The sequence below is a fragment of the Sceloporus undulatus genome, chromosome 8, assembly GCF_019175285.1.
Source record: "Sceloporus undulatus isolate JIND9_A2432 ecotype Alabama chromosome 8, SceUnd_v1.1, whole genome shotgun sequence".
NCBI lineage: Eukaryota > Metazoa > Chordata > Lepidosauria > Squamata > Phrynosomatidae > Sceloporus > Sceloporus undulatus.
In genome coordinates this window covers 28,374,634-28,397,642 of record NC_056529.1, presented here as the reverse complement: position 1 = coordinate 28,397,642, position 23,009 = coordinate 28,374,634, and the positions used below count along the sequence as shown (strand labels likewise).

The 23,009-nt window shown below is 42.5% G+C and overlaps 1 protein-coding gene and 1 long non-coding RNA gene across 8 annotated transcripts in view; one reads left to right on the top strand and one right to left on the bottom strand.

The window, feature by feature from the left end:
- Positions 1 to 16,389, top strand: part of MAP2K3 (mitogen-activated protein kinase kinase 3) — a 48,531-nt gene extending 32,142 nt beyond the window's left edge. For 4 of the 7 annotated variants that reach the window (XM_042437320.1, XM_042437315.1, XM_042437319.1 and 1 more), the window contains exons 2-12: positions 3,367 to 3,436; positions 3,957 to 4,005; positions 6,953 to 7,066; positions 7,404 to 7,523; positions 7,953 to 8,069; positions 8,944 to 8,995; positions 9,337 to 9,464; positions 10,565 to 10,642; positions 10,941 to 11,080; positions 11,691 to 11,736; positions 12,171 to 16,389. In XM_042437320.1, coding sequence (XP_042293254.1) covers positions 3,367 to 3,436; positions 3,957 to 4,005; positions 6,953 to 7,066; positions 7,404 to 7,523; positions 7,953 to 8,069; positions 8,944 to 8,995; positions 9,337 to 9,464; positions 10,565 to 10,642; positions 10,941 to 11,080; positions 11,691 to 11,736; positions 12,171 to 12,254 — 998 coding nt within the window. In that variant the 3' untranslated portion in view covers positions 12,255 to 16,389. Of the gene's footprint in view, positions 1 to 2,789; positions 2,814 to 3,366; positions 3,437 to 3,956; positions 4,006 to 6,952; positions 7,067 to 7,403; positions 7,524 to 7,952; positions 8,070 to 8,943; positions 8,996 to 9,336; positions 9,465 to 10,564; positions 10,643 to 10,940; positions 11,081 to 11,690; positions 11,737 to 12,170 lie in introns of all 7 variants that reach the window. The other 3 variants (XM_042437317.1, XM_042437316.1, XM_042437313.1) reach the window with 1 other exon arrangement.
- A 6,139-nt stretch (positions 16,390 to 22,528) lies between these two features.
- The window catches only part of LOC121914169, a 73,422-nt gene continuing 72,941 nt past the window's right edge, over positions 22,529 to 23,009 (bottom strand). Inside the window, exon 5 of the long non-coding RNA XR_006100477.1 lies at positions 22,529 to 22,661. This is a non-coding gene — a long non-coding RNA (uncharacterized LOC121914169). The remainder of the gene's footprint in view (positions 22,662 to 23,009) is intronic.

Sequence of the window (23,009 nt, the reverse complement as noted above, 5' to 3'; positions counted from 1 at the left end):
TAGGGGGAGAGAGGCCAGGCCTGAACAAAAAGAGCCCTCCTCCAACCACCATCTTGAGGGGGAGAGAGGCCTGGCCTGGAAGAAAAAGAGCCCTCCTCCAACCACCATCTTGAGGGGGAGAGAGACCTTGCAATTTTTTTATTGTGTTGCAATTTTACTGTACACCGCTATGATCATTGTGGAATAGCGGTCTATAAATAAAAATTATTATTATTGTTGTTGTTGTTGTTGTTATTATTATTATTATATCACACTCTCTTAGCCTAAGAGGGAAGCAACCAACCAATCAACCAACTAACTCTGGTTTTGACCAGTGCTAGATTAGCATTTTGTAGTGGGGACATTTTTTAGCCAGATGCGGGTCCTGATGCAAGAAGCGGAGAGAATGCAACATATTCACCAAAAGTTAAGCCATTAATTGTATTTACAGCAAAGGTTGAAAAAGGTATATTTTTGGAGTCCACTTCTCAAAATCTGCCAAGCTGCCCAAGAATCTCCTATTGGGAGTTTCAGGGAGGTAAAGGTGCAATCCAAAAACAGATCACTTTTTAAATCCCTGGTTTGTGCTGCATGAATGAGAGCAACCGGGTTATGCTTTGCAATGTAAGACCGCTTGGCCATCTGAATACTTCTTTTCAAAAAAAGAAATACCAGATTCCTTCTTGGAACAATAAAACTACTATGCCACTGCCATCCAGCCCAGGAACGAGTAGAAATGTCAAATGCGCTGGAAAAGGCTATCAAACGCTGCTAATTTTCAATCATGACTGTGTTATATTTCCAAACTTCCACATTAAAAAATACTTATTTTTAGACTTTTTAGTGATCTTTGCAGAAGAAAACATATGAATAAGTATATATGTGTGTAAATTGAGATATTGTATTTGAACGAATAGCACAGAAGTTCGGAAATATAATAAAGTAATCTAATGGGTCCAAATGGAATCACTTTACTAGCAAGAGTGCTGTTTTCTGGCTGCTGCTTAAAGTCCCTTTTTAAGACTGTAATTAAGCACTTTTAAAGCCATTATGACAAGTCTTTTCCAAATGTTTATGGCATTTCCCTATTATTCCTTCGGGTTTTTTTTTTTCTGCACAAAAAGGTAACAGATAAACAGTGCAAATATTTCTTATAGGTAATGCATGATAATGCTTTACTTGGTAAAGGCCAGAATGACTAACAGGAGTGGGGTAATAGGACAAAGTAACTTTCTAGGCACAGGAACAGCCTCAGCGTTCCAGTTGGATGGGCATCCTGCATCTGGATCGCTGGAACAATTCCATGAATATCAACCATTGCTAGTTAGGTATTGCCCTTCCGGTTAAAGCCAGTCTCGGGAAACTCGGTGATCTAACCCAATGTAACACCCTGTTTGCAGATGACGGTGCCGTGGCTGTGTCCTGAATGAAAGGCTTGTGCAGAATGGTGAAAAAGAGCCAGTATTATCCCAAAATTGTCTCCATGGCTTTCTGCAAAATTTTGAGATGCTAGAAATGGAGTGCCCTCTTCTGGTCCAAAATGTTAGAAGCCCAGGGCTGGTTCATACTCAGGTCACTTGTAGCATGTGAGTTTGTGCCGCTGAGTTGTCAGTCGATTTACGGCGACCTTATGAATTTCACAGGGTTTCCTTAGGCGAGGAGTACTCACAGGCTGCATCCACACTGCAGAAATAATCTGGTTTAACTCCACTTGAACAGCCGTGGGTCAATGCTGTGAAATTCTGGGAATTAGACTGTTAAAGTGGGGTCAACCCAGATGATTTCTGCAGTGTGGATACAGCCTCAGAGGTAGTTTGCTACCACCTTCATCTGAAATACAGTGCACATCACCTGGGTTTCTTTGGCAGTACCCCTTCCAAGTACTAACCAGACCTGATACTGCTTAGCTTCCAAGATCAGATGGGATTTTCAGGGTATATAAGCTACTCGGGTCACTGACAGGAACTTAAACAAAATTCAATTTGGCTATTATTTTCTGGCCATGGCATTTTTGCCAGCCATTCGCAGACAGGCTCATTCATAAAACAGCAGTAGTATACATTTATGCCAATGATTATGCTTCATTGTGCCACCTATAGACTGAATTGCACTGCTGTACAGTTGATGGCACAGCTGGCATCATGTTTCATGTTTTCATTGTGCAACAGGCAGTGGGCATTCCATGTGCAATTGTTACTGTTCTGTGCCTTCTAGCCAACTCTGATTTATGACAGCCCTTTGCTAGGACTTATATTTTGGCCAGATCTGTTGAGAGGAGGTTTGCCCTTGTCTTCCTCCAAGGCCAAGAGAGTGTGACTTGTCCAAGGTCAGAAAGTTTCCATGGCTGGGTGAGCAGAACCCTACCATCCTGGAGTCCTGGTTCTCTTCCAACTACAAATCCTTACACTGTTGCTTCCTTCCCTTGCATTGTTGTCTTTTCCAATGATTCATGCCTTTTTAGGATGTGGCCAAAGTGGGACAGCCTCAATTTGATAATCTTGGCTTCCAGGGAGAGTTCAGGCTTGATCTGCTCAAGGACCCATTTCTTTGTCTTTTTGACTGTTCATGGTATTCTCAGCACTCTTCCCCAGCATCTTGTCTCAAATGAGTTGATTTTGTTCTTAACCCCTTTCTTCATGGTCCAGCTCTCATATCTGTACGTGGTGATGGGGAATGCGATAACTTGGACGATCTTCCCTTTGGTGTTTAGAGTTATATATGCTCTGCTGGCGCTCAAAGTGAAGATCTGTGACTTTTGGATTGTCTTGTTAATCTTTTATATCTCCCTTTTTCTCTTCTAAATCCTAAAGGATCCTTGGAAAAGCGCAAAGGAGGTAAGGGATCAGCTTTCTTTCTTTCTTTTAAATGTTTCATCTTCTCTCTACCTGTCTTCTTCTCCCTTGTTCCTTCCAAGTCCTCCAGCTTTGGGAGATGCTCCCATAGAAAGAGGGAATGTAGTGCAGTAGGTAGCTTGGCGATCAGGAACTTGGAAAAGCTGTGCTCTGAGTTTCATGTTTAGACTTGGGTCCCATCAAGATGCACATATTCCAAAATCTGAAAAACTCCAAAATCCAAAACATTTCGAGTCCCAAGCATTTCAGATAAAGGGGACTCAACCTATATATAGTTGTACCTCAGATTCATTACATTTTGTGAATGTTTTTTATTCATCTTTCCTCCAAAGACCACAAGCCAGTCTCCGCTGTTTTCCTTCTCCACTCCCATTTTGTCACCACAACAGCCCTGTGTGGGAGCAACTGCAAGATAGTTGTGGTTACGATGGAGTAGAAATTAGAAAAATGGCCTGTACAGTTTAATCCCAGTATGCTTTCCATGATACCATGTACCTTTAAAAACAGTATCGTGTATTTTCTTTTCTCTCTCCAGGGCCCAAGAAGAGACGACCTCCCATCTTGAGAATGCCGTCAGCTAATAAGCAGCCATCCGTCCCCCCAACGTAAGATTGGCTTCATCTGTCTCTTGCAAAATCCTCAATGTATAATCCCTTTAATACAAGGTAGAGAGGCATGTTGCATAGTCAGTGGTGAGGAGTCATGGGAGCTGTAGTCCAAAAATATCTAGTGGGTCACATATAATCCACCCTTCGTGTAGTACTCAGACATTTCAAGGGTCTGACACAGCACAAGGCAACTTCTTATTCCTATACAAACTGCAACTTTTCCAAACACAATGGGTTTGCTTGGATGGTTGTGCTCTTGGCTTAATAAGATGAGATATGAACCCATTTAGGATCTGGACATGCAGCATTTTCAGTGCCATTTCACAGCAGGAGTGAACAAAGCAGAAAATCTTCAACCGTTATTTCCAGTTTCATCAGGGATGGGAGAATTGTCTGCTTTTTACTTTATGCTTCCTCTAGTACTGAGTACCCATTTTGGTCCTTGTCAGCATACAAAGCCCCAAACCAGAGACTGAACTGTTGTGTGAACAGATCTTTTGCTTTGTTTCCTTTGCAGACCTCCCAGGAACTTGGACTCCAGGACTTTTATTACTGTTGGTGAGAAAGTATGTTGTTGTTTTCTCCATTGCTATTTGACTTGTAGTGTTCTGTACCTTTTCTAAAACTTTTACCTAGCGCTTATAACAACAACAAAAAAGCAGATTAACACTCCCTAACTAGCCCTGCAATCTTTATATGGGATCCTGTGTGTCCTACAGATGTTGTTCAACTATTGGTCCCATCTTCCCTTTTTATCCACCAGGCTGGTGTTGGTTGATGGGAATTGCAGTGCAACAACATCTTTTCCCCCTCTGCTTAAAATCCCTGCCTGTGCATGTACAGTAGCCAGGTATGGGCACATCTTCCCAGCTTTGCAAACCATGGTTTATGAAGTTGGGAACAACCACTGGCTGAAGGATTCTGGGGGTTGTAGTCCAAAAAAAGTAACTCCCCTCCCCTTTCTCCTTTCTTTCTGTTGCTCCTTTTAAATTTTCCACCAGTCTTGTAGTGACCTGGCATGAGAAGGGAATGGGGGAACCTCGCACTCACAAATAGTGTCTAGAAATAGCTGTTGCCTCTTTGGTTCTCCTGTTACTCGCTGTCCCCTGGGCTAAGAATAGAGGCTTTCATTTTAGAAGTGGAGGAACTGTCTTCTACCACGGGATTCTTTTAGCGCAGTGTCCTCTCAAACCTATGCTTCTCAATTGTTGGTCCTGCAGATGCTTTAGATTTTGGCTCCTAGCATCCCTGACCATTGACCAAGCTGACTGGGGCATCTTTGGGTTGAAGTCCCAAATACCTGCAGGATGAAAGTTTGAGAGACGCTGCTTGACACGACAGGCAGCTGCCTTCCAGGTTTACCTTTTCCCACTGGGCATCCCTGTCAAACCCCATCCATTTTGTGGTTTTCCAAGGCATTGCCTTCACATGTCTTAAGGACTACAAGTATGGCTTTTTGTAAAAAAAAGTGAATATAGGAGTTCCAAATTTCATATCCATTTTCACTTTGGTGTGTCTGCATATAAATAATTGCAGAAAGGCCCATTGTGCACGGCTCTAGCTAGTTCAAAGGGCAAAACCAAGAACGGAAGCGGAGGCATCTTGGGGGGCGCTCTGAAGTGGTTATAAGACAGAGGGAAAACTTGAAAGGGGAAATGTTGCGGAAAGCTTGCTTCCTTCCTTCCTCTTTTAAAATTTCTTTTTTGACTACCTCTGCCCTGAATAAAACCATACATGTTCTCAGCTTTAATGGATCTGCATCGTCAAAGTTGCACATGAGAATGCTTGAACATTAACCTGAATTGAATCAATGAAATAAGTAAGGCATGGAGAGGTACTGCAAGCTAGTGTAGGCCAACGTTCTTCAGTCTGGTGCCCTGCAGATGTTTCGAACTTCAGCCCCCATTGGCCATGCTTGCTTGTACTGCCACTCCCATCATCCCTAAACATCTGGAGAAGAAAGCTGGTGTGAACAGTACTGAGGTGGATGCACTAGTCATCAAACTTGGAAGATTTGGGAAGTGCATTGTATGTGTTTTGGCTAGAGCCTTGGCTTGATTTTTTTACTTTTGCCCAGAGGTTGGTGAAGTTACTTTTTTTGGGCAGCAGCTCCTAGAATCTCCTAGTCAGCATAGACAAAGGATTCTGCAAATTGTTAATTCCAAAGAGTAACTTTCCTAAGCTCTTGCTGGTATGGCACAATTTGTACAGTCATGAATTGAACAGCCTTCACTGTTTTACACTTGTCCATGGTAGAAACCATTTCATCGATACCAGTGAATGTGCTTCCTGGGGAATTTTGGGAGCAAGAATTGTCCCAAGTATTTTTTCTTAGCACTAGATAATCCTGGGGGAACACCTTTTGACCTCTCTGTCTGGCATCTCTTGCTCTGATTGATTCATATCCTCCTGTTCTGAAATGCTGTGAATGGAGCCCTTTTCAGTGGTGCCATTGTGGGTTCAGAGCAGTTGACGGAGCAAGAAGATGGAGAGCAAGTGCCTTGCTATTCCCAGCATTGCAGGAGGTCAAAGCAGGGTCAGAACTGCATGCCGGGTTAATGGGACCGCTCCACCCTTTCCATTGAATTGGTCAGATCTAAAAGGGTCCTGAATGGATTGTCTTCATCTGTATTGCCTGTTGCTCAGATACCGCTTTGACTCAGTGAAAGAATCTTTCAAGGGGGTTGGAGGCCCTCACGAGTCACCATTGCTTAATCCATATGCTGATTTGGATGCTAAAACCTTACTGATTTGTATTCATCTCTTAGCCAAAAATGCCACACCAGTTCTCCACCCTCCTTGCTTTGGTAAACCTATTCTAGGCAGGGTGACCAGTCATCCTCCTTTCCTTGGACATGTCCTATGTTTTGGCCATCTATCCAGGAAGAATTCCAAAATGTTCTTTATTTTGAGCATGTCTAAGAAGCCCATTGGGCAACACTATGCTTGCTTGTAAAGAGATCTAGGGACATTGTAATAATTGAGATTGATTTGCACATTGTTTTGACACAAAGGTTGGAGGGGGGATACCTTTTTTAAAAAACTCCAACTCAACTAGGAGATGCTAGAACTTGGAATCCAAAAACAGAAACTTTGCAGGTTGTTTTGATGTAAAGGTTTTGGAGAAGTCCCTTTCCTTTCCTTTCTTTTCCTTTCCTTTGGACTTCAGCTTACAGAATCCACAAAAAGATTCTAGACATTGGAATCCCAAAAAAGCCATTTTCCTGTGTTCTGGTTTTTAAATTGTCAAGTGAGCTTTGTGAGATGTGTGTGTGTCACGAATCCAAGTTTCTTACATCTAGCCATTACTGGTTCTCACTTCCACTTGGTAGCTACCATTGAGGTTTGTAGGTTGGGATTTTGCTTAAGAACATAAAAAAGGCTGTGCTGGATGCAACCAAAGGCCTATGTCGACCTATTCACTTAACGTTCTTCAGCTTGTCAGCATTTCATTTGTTGTTCTGGGTTTCTCTTTGTTTTTTGTTATCTGTCTCTGTCTCTCCTGAACAACAGAACTTCGAAGTGGAGGCAGATGACTTGGTGAGCATCGCTGAGCTGGGAAGAGGTGCTTACGGCGTGGTTGAGAAAGTATACCATGCGCAGAGTGACACTACCATGGCTGTGAAGGTAAGTGCTGCAGCCAAGGGAATTGGTCCTTCTTTCTGGAACATAACAATGCTCATTTATAGTTGCTACACTATGTGTGTAACAGAAGGATTGCAAGGTAGGTAATGCCAACAAGAGAAGTCAGGTCTCTATGTGAAGGAGATTCCAATCTAAATTTCTACAGCACATGAGGTAGGAAAGGGTAAGACCAAAGAGAAGAGAGGCTGGTGTAACAGGATGAATAAATATTCCCAGGACTTAGTTAGGTACCTAGGAAGGTCTGTGAAAGGTCTTTGGTCTCTCGTGTTTTGGGAAGCTTTAATTTTTAATGTTTGCTTTTTTGTTTTGCTCTCTCCAGAGAATCCGAGCCACTGTGAATACTCAAGAACAGAAGAGGCTACTAATGGACTTGGACATCTCCATGAGGACAGTCGATTGCTTTTACACGGTCACTTTCTATGGAGCCCTTTTCAGAGAGGTAAGAAGAGAGGTGCAGTGTTTTAAGTGCTGGGCTAGAACTCTGGAAGATCATAGTTCAAATCTTTGCTCAGAAAGGCAAGGGCAAGTCTGAACAATCTTGCCCAGAAAACCCCGTCATAGGGTCACCTTAGGGTCTCCATAAATCAGAAACAATTTGGAAGCATACAACAAGGAAAAACAGAAGGAAATCTAGACTCTTTGCTGATAGTTTGATAATGCCAGCCCAGTTTCACAAGTCTCTGCTTAGAGTCTCAGTATATGTTCAGCCATTCAGGGGCAAATTTCAGGGCAGTGTGTGGTTGTGGGTATTCTACCCACAGACCATAAGCTCCTGCATAACTCAAGATACAGTTGGAAGTATTTTAATTCATTACAGTTGCGAAATATTATCTCTCTCACTTTCTCTTCTTCCTGCCCTTGTTCTCAGGGTGATGTCTGGATCTGCATGGAGCTAATGGATACATCTCTGGATAAATTTTATAAGAAAGTCTTGGAGAAGAAGAAAACAATTCCTGAAGATATACTTGGGAAAATAGCAGTGTCTGTGAGTAGCACCTTTTGTTCTTGCTGCCTTCAGTCGTAGTGTTGAGCCATGGTTTAACATTACAGAAATATATATAACCTTTTCTTTGCCTTGTGCATTTCCCTGTCTGCTGTTTTTCTGGTCTGGTCATGAGATCAAAAGCATCCACATTTGTTTTCAGATTAACCATAGTTAAATTGAATCCTAACTTTTAGTTCATCTGAACTATGTATGGCTAGGTAAAAACAAGCCAGCTACCTAAACTATGGTGTGAAGTTGGCTTGTTTCCACTAACCATTGTGCTACCTAACCTCAACCACAATTAGGTCTGGAAAATGAAGAGTTTAGATAATTCCATTAATACAGTGGTACCCCGGGATACGAATGCGCCGGGTTACGAATTTTTCGGGATACGAAAAAATCCCATAGGGATTTATTGCTTCGGCTTACGAAGGTTTCTTCGGGTTACGAAAAAACCGCGGCGCTATTTTCCGCCACCGGAGGGCAGCAGAGAGCTATTTTTCCATTAGCGCCTATGGGAATTCGGCTTACGAAGGTATTTCGGGTTACGAAATTAACCGCGGAACGAATTAATTTCGTAACCCGGGGTACCACTGTAGTTACATGTGGCTGCATATGAACCCAGAATAGATGGGAATCTTGATGTTTTTTGGATACACATTAAGATCCTAAATCAGTGTAAAGCAGGTTTATTGTCCTAGACTAGAGATGGGAATCTTTGTCCAGATATTTGGGACTTTCCTCTCCCAGAAGTCCCAGCCATCATGACCAACACTAAAGGATTGTGGGAGCAGTAGTCAACATTTCTGAAGGAACAAAGTGTCCCCCACTTGTGCACTACAACTAATTCATTTTCACTTCTTTTTCTCTCCAGATTGTTCGAGCGCTTGAACATTTGCACAGTAAGCTATCAGTGATTCACCGAGGTAAGTATTATATATTAAATTTTGCATTTTACACATTTTGTAAGAGTTGTTAGGAGACAACAAAGTCATAGCTCAGTATCAGAAGATTTGCCTTGCACTTAGAAAGTCTCATGTTCAATCTGTGGAATCTTTAGCTAAAATACAGTATGTGATGTCAGGCATTTTCTAGGTCTTTCAGCGCAATTCTATATTCTCATTATTGTCTCTTTCTGCAGTAGCTCCATATCATGATAGTCTGATGTTTGAATCCCAGGTGGTGGCATGTCCAATTCCAGCTCTGGTTTTTGAACATCTGACTGAAACAGCTCAGTAACTGGCCTCTTGTCTGTTCCCTCTTACAGATGTCAAGCCGTCCAATGTCCTTCTCAATAAACAAGGGCATGTCAAAATGTGTGACTTCGGGATCAGTGGTTACTTGGTGGATTCAGTAGCAAAGACTATGGATGCTGGCTGCAAACCTTACATGGCTGTGAGTTTTTATCTTCTTTCCATTTCGTCCAGTCTCCATTGTTTTGTGTTCCTATTTTCTTTTTGTATTAGAGGTCATTCTCTTTATTTATTTGGCATATGCTTTTGGTTGGAATTCTAGGTTATTGGTGATGGCATTCGTAGCCCTTGAACAGCTTGGAACTGCAATAGTCAGGGTAGTTTGTGTGTGGAAGAACATAAGTGGGTTGACTCGATAAGTGAAACCACAGCCCTGCATTTGCAAGACTTGGACAAGCTGCTCTGAGTCCCAGTTTTGGGGGAGAAAGTGGGATATGAATAAATGCAATAATAATAATGATAGGGCTGTTAATAACAGGGTCTCTTGGAGCTCTCTTATTCATAGTTGAAACCAACTTGATGGCATGTAGCAACACTACCACCACAATATAATAGAATATAGGATGTTTTCCCCTGCCACTGAGTGATGTAAATGGTTCCTCACCCATACAGCATTATTCTCTTGGGCAGCCTCTGTGTGTGTATGTGACAACCCAAGGGCACATCATGGTGCATGAGAATTAGAATGTGGCTCTCCCTGTTCATAATCCATCTTGTACCTTGTGTTGTTGCTGTTGTGTGCCTTCTAGTCATTTCCAACCTATGGTGACTCTAAGGAGAATCTATCGCGGGGCTTTCTTGGCTTGATTTATTCAGAAAAGGTTTGCTTTTATCAACATCTGCACTGCAGACATAATGCAGTTTGACCCTGCTTTAACTGCTGCAGCTCAGTGCTAGGGAATTCTGGGATTTGTAATCTTGTGAAATATTAAGCCTTCTCTGGCAGAGAGCTATGTTGCCACAACAAGTGGCAACATAGGGTGATTCTATAGGATGGAGCCATGACAGTTAAAGTGGTCTCAAACTATGTTATTTCTGCAGTGCAGAAATTACCTTCCTTTGAAGCTGAGAGAATGTGACTTGCTCAAGGTCCCCTGGGGGGTTTCCATGACCAATTGGGGATTTGAACTGAGGTCTCCAGAATCCTAGTACAGTGCTCAGCCCTCTACACCATGCTGTCTCCCGTTGTGCCCTATACTTAATCTTTTTATTCTCCCCCCCTCCCTTTTTTCCCATTTGCAGCCAGAAAGGATAAACCCTGAGCTGAACCAAAAGGGATATAATGTGAAATCAGACGTCTGGAGCCTTGGGATTACCTTGGTGAGAAATCTATTTTAGCATTTTGTTTTCACAGAAAACAAAACTGCTTAAGTTTGGGCCTTATTTCCTCACCAGCTGACAGTGTCTGTTGCCCAGAAAGAACACAAATTTTGCCACTGAATTGGAATTTTGGGGCAAGAGCAGCAATGGGGAAAAGGCTGTGGCCTCTATGTCCTTCCTGCAAGATCTCCAGAAAAATCTGGTTGCTCCTCTGGGAGAGTAAGATATTTCATGAGATGATCTTTTGGCCTCCTCCAGCCAGGCATCGCTTACCTTAGATTCTCTGTGATCCCTGCAGATCGAGATGGCCATTCTCCGTTTCCCCTATGAGTCGTGGGGCACCCCTTTCCAGCAGCTAAAGCAAGTGGTGGAAGAGCCTTCACCTCAACTCCCTGCTGACCGTTTCTCAAAGGACTTTGTGGACTTCACGGCCCAGTGGTGAGCACCTACTTGCCCTGCTGCTTCTTGCTTTCTAGAAACCTGCTCCCATGTCAGTCCTCCTTTGTGCTTTGAGAAAGTCCAGTTATTCTCTGCTAACTGCATGTCCTTTCCCTTCTCACACTATTCGTTTCCTAGCCCCAGCATTTTCTCTTCTGTGCTTTCACCATCGGGAAATAATGTGGCCCTTTCTCTGGCTTTGAAACGGTGCTGCTGCCTTTTTTGAAAGGAAATTGCAGGTGCATACTAACCCAAAGCTTTAAGATCGGCAAAACCCAGTAAATCAGAATAACAGCATCTTAAGAAGAAAGGCAAAACACAAGCACCAGAGACGTGGGTCCAGTTCGGGTCTGTTTTGGAATGTGTGTAAACGTAGCTGGACAAGCTCTGTTTACATGCATTCCAAAACAGACCCAAAGCTGAGACTATTTATGTCATTATTTTATTTTTATGTCATTATTTTATTTTTACTTGGACAAAATAAAATAATGACATAAAGGCTGACCAAAAGAACCCACAGAATAATGGGTTTCCCAGCTCCCCATGTTTCTTTTTAATATTGGCAATCCCAGTGTGATGGGAGTTCTCTGCTTTTCCCCCCTTTCTCTAGCTTGAGGAAGAATCCTGCCGAACGAATGAGCTACTTGGAACTCATGGTGAGTCTCTTATTCTTTCTCTCCCTTTGCCAGTATACATACATACATACATACATATATATATATGTGGGCTTGGGGTGGGTGGGACGCTAATGTCACAGTATATAGATAAAAGATGCTGCGTTCTTGTAGGCAGTGTTTGTATTCTTTGAGATCAGGGTGATAGATAAATAAATGACTAGTGAATTTATAAGCAGAAACAGGATTATTTTTTAACTATATCTCTCAAGGCATGGGAGTTGTCCAAAAACCATTGGTTCTTAGGATGTGGGTAGTCAGTAATGTATAAGTGCCTGAAGTTGAGGTCTAAGAAAATGGCTTTCTTCCTTCTCACAGTGCTATGTAATCCCTCCCCTATTTTTTTGCCAGCTTCCACACAGGTATGAATACTTTATCCCTCCCAAACTGAAGCTACCTCCTTTTCTTCCCTGCAGGCCCATCCTTTCTTCACTCTGCATGACACCAAAGAGACTGATGTGGTTTCCTTCGTCACAGAAATCCTTGGAGATGATTCTTAAAAAATTTGCAAGGCCCCTGCCATCATTGAACAAAAAGAACTGGCACAGCGTCGACCCGGTTTCTCCCTGCGAGGAGAGAAAGGGAGTAAGGACTTCTTAACATTAACAGTGGTTTGCACAAAACAGAATGAATGTCTTCATCGCATCCTCCCTAAAACAGATTTTTTGTTTTCGACATCAGGTTGGACTCGTGCCATTATTGTTACTTTCTTTTTTTAAAGGGAGACCTTTCTAAATTACACATTTCTACAGGGAGAAATCCAGCAGTCGCACACAGTCTTGCTGAAAGATTGGCTTTATGCGGTTAATTCTCCAACCCATCCCCTTTGATTGACATCTAATTCATTATATATTTTTTTGCCCCAAACATTTTTCCAGATGCTCAGGGATATGCCAAATCCACACCAAACTGCAGGCGTATAACACAGTATGCTCCTTTGCAGTTTAACCAACGTGCCTGGCAAAATCGAGGAGAAAAAAATCCTGCATGAAATTAGGTTGCCACTTCCTTAAAAACAACAACACTCCTCCATGTTAAAATGCTCTGTATAGAAGAAAACCAAGACAAGAAAGAAGATGCTAAATTAAAAACTCTGTTTCTTCTCTCCCCTTAAAAACTTTCTCCTCTCTTCTTCTGTCCTCCCTTCCTTACCAGAGAATCCTTTAATTCTCTCCCATGGTTTTATTGAACAAGTTGCTTCTCACAACCTCTGTCTAAATTTATTTCTGCTGTATTTTTGCTTTACAGCCCACCTGAAATAGATAGCTGCTTCTCAGCTATTCAGTTAGTACCAAATCTCAGCAGATTCATCATGGATCTGGGCTTGAACCTTCCAGCAATCATAACCCTGCGGAGTAATTCCGGCACTGCTGCCTCCCTTAGTTTATTTAAATACTATCTCCAACCACAAGGATGTGATGAAATTGCAGCTTGCATGCCTCCTCACCCCTTGCCAAAGGGCCCTTCCGGACTAAGCAGTCATAATGCTATGGTTCTACTTTAATTGCCATGGCTGCATCCTGAGGAATCCTGGGATTTATAGTTTGGTGGGGCACTGGGGCGTTCTGACTGAGGATTCGAAATACTTCCTCCCTAAACTGCGAATTCCAGGATTTCCCAAGATGGAACCATGGCAGTTAAAGTGGAATGAGAGCATAATAATTGTGAAGTGTGAAAGGCCTAAAGACATGGAATTTGGAGGTGGACAGTATCTGTGTGTGCCATGTGTACAAGTGGGAATAGAGCTAGTTGGGTGAGAAGAAGATGCCGTGCCCAAACTTTGCCAAAATTGGCTGTTTTCCTTTGAAAAATGGAAGTAGTGCTACCGTTCCAAACACATGACACAGTCATACAATGCAACCCAATCAAAGCTTCATTGTAGACATGCCCTGTCTTCCGTTGATCCATGTTGAGGGTATCAAATTCCATCGTCTTTTAAAAATCTGTGATGTGTTGTAATATTAATCTGAACATTGTCCATGCATGCACCTACCCAAAAAAAGCCCATCTGAAGCCTTCCTCACTTGTGCTATTTAATATGCTCCTATAAACCTGCCTCTCTCCAATCTTTGGTGTCTAATTGAATATTGTCTCTTCAGAGTGGCAGCAGCTGTCTTGGGTTTCAAACTGGGGTCACCCTGGGACCTACCTGGAGATGCTGGGGATGGATCCTGATCCATTTTGCATGCAAACATGTGCTCTGCCTGAAAAGCAGCAACAGAACTGGGAAACGTTTACTTGTTTGGACTACATCTCCCAGATTCCCCCAGCCAGCAAGGCTGGAGGATTTTTAGAATGATAGTCCAAAAAGTGTAACGCTTCAAGTTCTGCCTACTTCTAACTGGTTGTCTGTATCCTTCCTAGAAATGATGCACAGAAGCATTTTAGGAACATGGGAATCTGCCTTATACTGAGTTAAGAACCTTGGTCCATCTAGACTGGTATTGTCAGCTCCGACTGGCAGCCGTTTCCTAAGATTTGGGGTAATGTTCTTTACAAGTGGTATTTTTTACTGGTCTCCCATTCACATACTAACCATCCTTGACTCTGCTTAGGTTTTGGAGTCAGATTAAATCAGGTGTAGTGGAGAGGAAGATGGTGGTAGTAATCGAATGGATGAGATTCATTTTTCCCAGTCTCAGCCCCAAGGATTTGCAAGGACTCTAAAAATCTGAGAATGCACTCTTCCCCCCCCCCCCCAAATCTGTTTCTTTAAAACCAGTGTGGGTTTATTTATAAATGAATAAACTGCATGGAAGTTAGGGGTCATTTCCCCCCAAGTCCCTTTCCTGTGGGCTACATCCCCGACACCAAGCCCAATTCCTTCTGTTTTAGTTTACATTCCCTCTAAAAATGTCAGTAAGAAGCGACATTGTTTCTGGTGCCATTTTGAGAGGGACTGCAGAGGAAAATGCAAATGGTAGGTGTAGCAAGAGGGCATGTGGTGCATGTAGATGGGGGTATTTTGGTATGTTTTCATGCAATTGGAGGACTCTGCATGATCACACCCAAAATGTTAACATTTGGGGTGGGACTGGTTGGGGGCCCATATACCTGCCCTGCTTTGTATCTTTGATTTCTTTCCCTCTATCTTTTCTGGAAGAACAAAGGGAGACATCAGCTATGACTTTATACAGGGATCTCTTTTTCTCCCCCCATAGATAATTTCCCTCCTTCCAATCCACCAATCCCAAAAGACTGGGCTGTTGATCGCTTAGTCTAATTTTCTTTTCTTTCTAACATGTTTGTACATATAAATTATATTTTGAAAGTTTAGTTATTTGGAGGTAAGAACTTTGCAGAAATCATTTGGAAGCACAGTTTTTAGCGGGGGGGGTGATGTTTCGAGGCCTCGAGACTGTTTGGAGTGAGTTGTGTGGCAGGATTATATATAATTGTGTGTGTGTGTGTGTGTGTACATATATAAAAGCTGCCTTTAAAAAAACCCCATTTTTCCCCTTAACAATGACCGATTTGTCTCACTTATCCGGTGTTGCTGAGCACCTTTGGAAAGAGAGGTGATCTGTTTTTGTTCACTCCTTGTCTCTTGTTCAGATTTTCCTAAAAGGGAGTCATCCTTTTTAAGTTTTGTAGCTCTTGGTCAGCCTTCCTTGTGCATCTACTTTCCAGGAGCTCTGGATTGCAGTTCCCATGGACTGTAGTTCCCATCACCACTTCCAGCTGGGGTGATGGGAGTTGTAGTTAGCCAGTGGCACATTGTCTTTTCAGCCCAGAGGTTGAATGGTAGCCAAGATGGCCAGTAGGACTCACAATCTGGCCTCGACTTGGTCTCTCTTGCAAGCCATTGAAGGCAGCTGTTTGTATGAAAGCTACCATAAAGCCTATTATATGAAGAAATCTTTTTGCCCGCTTTTCACAAACCCTGTGTTTTCTGCTTTTTTTTAAAAAAATCCCTTTGTCAAACCACAACAACAAACTCAAATCCATGGACTATTTTAAAAATGGCTCCATTTTCCCATCTCCCGACGGATCTCCCGACGTCTCTCCCAACTGTAACCCTGTGGCTATGCACTTGTATAAGAATGATTTTTCTGACTCTTTTTGAATGGTGTGGTTGTTTTTCTTCTCTGTCTGATCCTTTTCCTTGCATACTTTGGTGGGATTAAAAAAACACCTGCATGGGTATGGATTTCAAGCTTTTTTCCCCTGCCACCCCTCTCACTTCTTCCCTTCCAATATAAAAAGAAAAAACTGGATTGGGAAGGTAAGAGACTCTGTTTAGAGAACCCAGCAAATGAATTTTCAGAGCAGCTATGTGAGCTGGGCTTCCAGAGCAGAGATGGCCTTTCCACAATCGGGATTAATCATTATTTGGAGAAAGCAACTAACTAACTTTGTTATGCATACAGATTCCTTTGTGCTTTCCCCCTTCTCGCCCTCGCCTCCAAAGGAGCTGCGGTGGCAATGAAAGAAGAGCTTGGGAAAAGTTACGTCCAGAAATCTCAAGGTTGAGTTTTCTGGGAGGTATAGTCCCAAACAAGTAACTTTTTTTGGAGCTCTGGCGTCCAAGTGGGGAAGAGGGACTGCAGATGGTTTTATAATTTTGGGAGACTTGTTTGTATGTGTAACAACTAACTTTGTCGTTGGTTTTCAATAAAATAAACCCAAACCCGGTTTCTTTGGTGGGCTTTCTTGAAAACATTTGGTGTTGATGGAAGTCTAGAGAACGTGATTGACTTTCCAAGGAAGTGGGTTCCATCATGTGGTTTCTGTGTCGAATCTCTCCCTGTAGCTTGAATCCATTGCTTCATGTCCTGTTCTATGGAGCTGCAGAAAACAAGCTTGCTCCATTCTCAATATGACAACCCTGAAAATACTTAAATAGCACTATCATATCACCTCTTAACCGTCTCTTCTCCAGGCTAAAAGGTCTCGGAGAATTCAACTATTGCCACTCTAAAGCACCGTTGATCAATGGGCCAGTAGCGCAGAGTTTTAAAAACTTGTTTTCAGGACAGCACTCTCACCCTGCGATTCCTCCCTTTCTTCCCATGAACCCTGCAAGATAAGGGGCCAAATCCTGAGATCTGGGAACTTTGTTACCAGCAGTTTGTCGGCCTTCCCTTCACTGCTACATACAGAATAACCACTAGATGGTGGCCTTGGGTCATGTTTGCCCAGGTTTGACCTCACAGAGCAGTATGGATGAATCTTTTTTTAAAAATTTTAATTACTTAACCACATTTCAGGGAAATGTATACTTTCGTTGTGCGCCTTCAAGTCGATTCTGACTTAGGGCGATCCTATTGTGGGGCTTTCTTGGCAAGATTTGTTCAGAGGTGGTTTAGTGTGACTTGCCTGAGGTCACCCATGGCTGAGTGGCATTCGAACCCTGGTCTCCAGAGTCCTAGTCCAACGCTCAAGCCAATAGGCCACACTCTCTGTAATATGTATATACAACCCTTCCATTTATCTAGGTGTCCAACAATCCTTAGAGGTAGGCCAGAGAAGGGGAGACCACAATTGGTGCATGGTCAGTTGGGGACCTGGAATCGAAAGTGGCTTGAATCCCGGTTTCTGCTTAGAAGAGGGATGGGAACCATGCATCCCTCCAGCTGTGGTGCAGCTGCAAGTCCAGCAGCCACAATGAAGGGTGAAGAATGATGGGCGATGCAGTCCAACAGGGTCAGGAAAGGATCTGTGATTCCTATCCCCAGGAATTGTTTGCTCTATTGTCGGTGAAGAGTTGTGGGAAGCAACAATCCCCATTGTTTGCTACAAAACAAGCTGCCTATTGTCACTGTTGAGAGTAGGCCTGGAAGTATAAGCTATTGTATTCGCCGTACAATGGACTGTTGGTCATGGGAGGCAAGAAAGCTCTTGGCAGCAGTTGTGCCTCGGCCGTCACCCGAAAAAAACTCAAAGTCACCCAAGTATGTAATTGCGGTGCCTGTTTCTCATTGTCTGGATGATTGAAGGAAGAGCGCAAACTCTTGAGGGACTTGCAGAGATGCTGGCAGGGAGCAAGTACCATGACAGATATATTCAACCTTGTTCAGCCCTGGGCTGCGCTCAACATTCAGAAAGGCACAAAGGGATGGTTTGGTTTGGTTTGACGGAGGCAGAGCGAGGAGATGTGACGGGTCATTTTTGGACTGTTGCGTCAATAATATAGGTTAATAAATATATACCAAAAATGGAAAGAAAAAGACATGGACTTGGAAGGACAACTTTGAAAGAACTGGGCAAGATCTTGAAGCGTAAAGGTATATAATTGAATTCTAAAGTTAGGATTGTCCCTACCATTATAGTTCTCATTCCTATGTCTGGTTATGAAAGCTGGTCAGTGATGATGGCGGATAGGAAGAAGATAAACTCATTGAAATGCCATGTTGGGGGAGACTGCTAAAAAGATAACCATGGACTGATAAAAAGACAACTAAATGGCTCCTAGAGGAAATCAAGCCTGAACTCTCCCTAGAAGCCAAAACAACCAAATTGAGGCTATCATACATTGGCCATACATTTCAAATGAGTTAATTTTCTTCTTAACTTTCTGTGTGATCTGGTTTTTACTCCCATACATCGAAAGTGGAAATGCTACAGCATGGATTATTTTCGCTTTGGTATTTAATGATGTATCTTTACACTTCTGCTCAGCTATAACTTGTCTCCCAAGAGGCAAGGAAACATAAAGAAACCATCCTCATGTATGCCTTTGAGTGGGATCAAGCCTAGGAGGTTAAAAGCAGGGTCAGACAGAAACACGCCGAAGGAGGGGGACGAAATCTGAGAAAGCAAAGCCGGCGCGCTTGTTACGTCCAAGATACCGGGGCCTTGCTTTCCCTCGCCTTCAATTACAAACTTAATAGCTACATCAAGGAACATTAAAAATGCATCAGCACTAGTAAAGAGAGGAACGGAAGAGAGAAGGAAAAATCCATCATTACTTTATTAGCTCAAAAGATCCCCCCCCCCCGGCTTTCTTATTTTAGATCCTGGTAAAAGAAGAAGAAGAAGAGAAAGGCTTTGCTTGTGAAGTCCCCCAGTGCATTTGCTATTTCTTGCAAATTATATTATTGCAAAACCACCAAGTCAGACGGGGAACTCACCCGATCTAAGTGAGATTTCCTTTTTGCTCAATGGATCTGGATTCTAAGGACGCTCTTGCACGTAAATATAAGAAAAGACGGTTCCTAGAAATTAATTAAGGATATATATTCAAATGTTGGGGGCTGCGTGATAGTGGTGAGTGGAGCCAAAAAGCGTGGGAATTTTAATTTTTGGAATACAATTCCCAGAATCCTGCAACTAGATTTGTAGTCCAAACGGTAACTTTACCCAACTCAGTCTCCCCGGCTTATAAAAAGCAGGAACATAGTGGTTTTATTTTCCCCTTTAAAGTGCAACGCTTCTCAAACATCCGATTAAAAAGCAGCATCTTCTTCTCTTTCTCATTTTTAAAATCAAAATTGCTGGCATGCTTCACCGACAGGCAAAAACCTTTGAGAATAAAAAATGATTCCTCTGGTTTGGAAATGTTCCACTTTATTTCCCTAGAATCCTCCAACCTGCATGGCCAAGACGTAGCTTTTCCTGATCTCTGCAATTCTTTGGATCGCGATTATCTAGGAATATTCAGGCGGAGGTGAACGGTGTCCTTTGCAGTCTTTAATTCATTGATTCTGACTGCGTCTGCATGCGGAAAAAATCAGCATCAAAAAGGTGCAGGTTAAAAGAATCTAGTGCATGGGCCCCCTCTCCAAATCACTTCAGTGATTCGGTTCAAGTGTGAACCATGGTCATTTAAACCGGTTCAAACTGATTTGCAATCCGGTTTTAAAAGTAATGGGAATGAGGCCGTGGATTGCAAACCCACTGCACCACCAACATGGAAGCCATTTGCTGCCCTTGGCAATCTGACTGATGCCATCAACATGGGACTTCCAGGTCTATCTCCTGAGATTGTTCCTGCGTCTTTCCAACCAAATTGCAGAAAGAGAACATTGGTATAGAGGCCTATTACTTATTTTCCATAGACAGCAAGACCTAGTGGGATTTTCCTTTACACAGCCTCTCTTAAATAGGAGCCCTTTAAAGAGCCTGTCTCTAGCCTGCTAGTCCTTTATGCAAAGTCATATTGGAAACTGGGGTTGCCACCTCTTTGGTCTTGTTTTGACTTGTGCCTTTTCATGCCAGCCCAAGATGCCCCTGTTATTTCGAGAACAGCCAAGGTTTTCTTTCATCCTTCTGTTTACAAAGAAAAGCATCTTAGCATCTTTGCAGAAAGCATGGTAACAAGAGTGGTAACAGAAACTAAATCAAAACAACAAACCCTCCGGAACTTGGACAACCCTCCTTGGAATTAGCCGGAGGATATTTAAAGAAAGGTGAACACAATGTGGGAGGGTTATTCGGAGATTTGGAAAGGACCCAAGAAGACATGTCGGAGCAGTCAGGTCATCTCCAAGCAGAAGAACCTGCAGGACCTTTTCCAAAAATAAAAACCCAGAGACAGCCTTCTGGAACCTCTGCTGAACTGTTCAGTCCTTTCCTTGATAAAGCATTTCAGTGTTGGGAGTGTGACATGCACATAAGTCTACAAGAGAAGCAGGGGTTGGTGCAAGAGCTCCTGGAGTCACAAAGGCAATGGTGGCTTTCAAAAGCAAGGGGAAATCATTAGGATTTCAGTTGAAGTCAATGTATTCCTGGACATTAGTTCTTTAAGAGAAAATCTGGGGCCAGAGACAGGAATATGATGGAAAGAAAAGGAATAGGTTCCTACGCTGCAAGAAGAAGTAGAGCACTTCAACATGCTTCTGCAATTTGTTTTGCTGTTGTTGCAAAACTAACAATCTGCACACATGAAATGAAAAAATAAGGTCAGGTAAGTCTTATACAGTAGGTCCTCCGTATCCATGAATCCGTGATCCATGGATTCAACCGGCTTGAAAATATATTTTAAAATATACACATTTCAAAAAGCAAACCTGGGTTTTGCCCTTTTATAGAAGGGATGCCATTTTGCTCTGCCATTGTATATAATGGGACTTGAGCATTCACAGATTTTGGTATCTATGGGGTGTCCTGGAACTAAACCCCAGCGGATAACAAGGGCCCACTGTATAAGTAAGTAAAAATAGCTTGAATCTTTTAGGACCTACTAGTAGAAGGCTTTTGCTGAAATTCATCCAAGGGATGACTTTTTCTTTCACCAGTCTCCACTTTTGGGTGGTGGGACTTAGAAGTCTCATCCAGAGAGCTCCCCAAACTACAGATCCCAGGATTCCATAGGATGGAACCAAGGCAACTAATGTGGCATCATAATACTATCATTGAATAGTGCTGAAGGAGCCCAGATCATTATGCTTTAGGTGGGTAGGATTGCAGAATATCTTTTCCCCTGGGGTCAGGGGAGAGTATACGGAAGCTGTACCATCAAACGGATCCTCACAAAGCTATTTTTCCAACGTTTGTGTGCTGTGACATTTTTAAAAAAGAGACCAGTAAACATAGGTGGAAGGAACCTGCTGTGAAGCCTTTGCAAAATAATAATAAAGCTAACAAAAAAACACTCCACTTTCAAAGTGTTCATTGCTGAAGTTGGCACACGCCAGAGCTACGAAGGTTTGAAGATTTGCTCTGTTTGTTGCCGCTGTTGATAAAAGGGCGAGAGACAAAAATCTATTAATTAATGAATTGGCTTTGAGGACTGACAAGAAGCATCTCCAGAAGGTGAGGCGAAGGACAAAATATGGAGGAAAGGAAGCATCCAAGAAGAAATATATTAAACAACGTATTTGTGCGTGGAGGTTTAACAATCACAATCTATAATAGGAATACCACCCAACCCGAACCCTTCAAGTGGATTGGAGCTGTACTCTGCTCTGGACCCTACAACAAAGTCCAACTCCCAGAATTCCATAGCCTTGAGCCAGGGCAGTTAAACCGGTGCCAAAACATGTTATTTCTCCAGTGTGGATGCAGACTTCCAAGAGTATTTAAGCCATTTATATAAGCCGACTGTTTTCAGGAGCGTGTGCAGGAAGGAGAAGGAATACAAACACACCCATCTTGCAAGCTATCAAAAGTCTTCCAAAAATAGCAACTGCAAAATAATTAGGCCATAAAATCAATCCACAGATTGCATTTCCATCACCGGTCCTCCTCTGTAACTTCTGCCTAATAACTCCAAGACCAATTACAGGGTGGCACAATTGAGTTATTAAAGAAAGGAAGAAGAATCATTATTTTTACAATGGTGATTCTGAGTCCCATGTTGACAGCGCATCGAAATCTTTATGGCTTTCGAAAAGCCTATGCACCAGGAAGTGTTTGCGATTATCCTAAGTAAGACGGCAGGATTCATTGCTAACCCCAGCTCTTTGGGCACATCTCTTTTGACAACACAACCTTATGCATGTTGACACACTGTGCAAGTTGTTTACTCTGAAGCACGTCCAGCAAAAACTACTCCCTAGAAATGACCTTACAATTGCATCTCCTATCCTGGCAATATTGTTGTTCTTGTCCTCCTCGCCTCCTGTTTCCTTCTCTCCTTTCCCATAATAATAATAATAATAATAATAATAATAATAATAATAATAATAATAATAATAATAATAATAATACATTTTATTTATAGACCACTATTCCGCAATGATCATAGCGGTGTACAGTAAAAATTGAATACAAAACAAATATAAGGTGACAGTTAAAGGAGGGAGAAGTCTCGTCCTTCAGGCAGTCCCTGATGTTGCTGGGTCTGCCTGATTGCTCCCTCTCAGGCCAAGATCTTCCTCTTCTCCTTCTAATCTCCTTCTGTCCTTCTTCTCCCTCCTCCTGTTTTATTTCTTCTTCCTCCTCCTCTTTTCCTTCTGATCTCCTCATCTCCTCCTCCACCACCTTTTCTTTCCCTTCAAACAGTCCCAGTCTTCAGCATGGCCCTGCCAAATGAGATATCAATAGCAATCCAATTACGTTGTGTGTTTAATGGGGGCTTCAACATGTGGTGGTTTTGCATTAAGTCAGTTTAGCTGGAGCTAAATGACAGTGAATGAAGATGAAAAGGCAACTTTGGAAGGTCCAGGAATGATTCTCTTTGACCCCAGGATGTTTCCTACATCTTACAGGAGGAAGCCTAAGTACATTCTCTTTCCCTTTGTCTGAGAGCATCCTTGAGGCTCCAATCCCAGCAACGCATTCTAGCTTATATCATCATCATCATCATCATCATCATCATCATCATCATCATCATCATCATCATCATCATCATCATCATCATCATCATCATC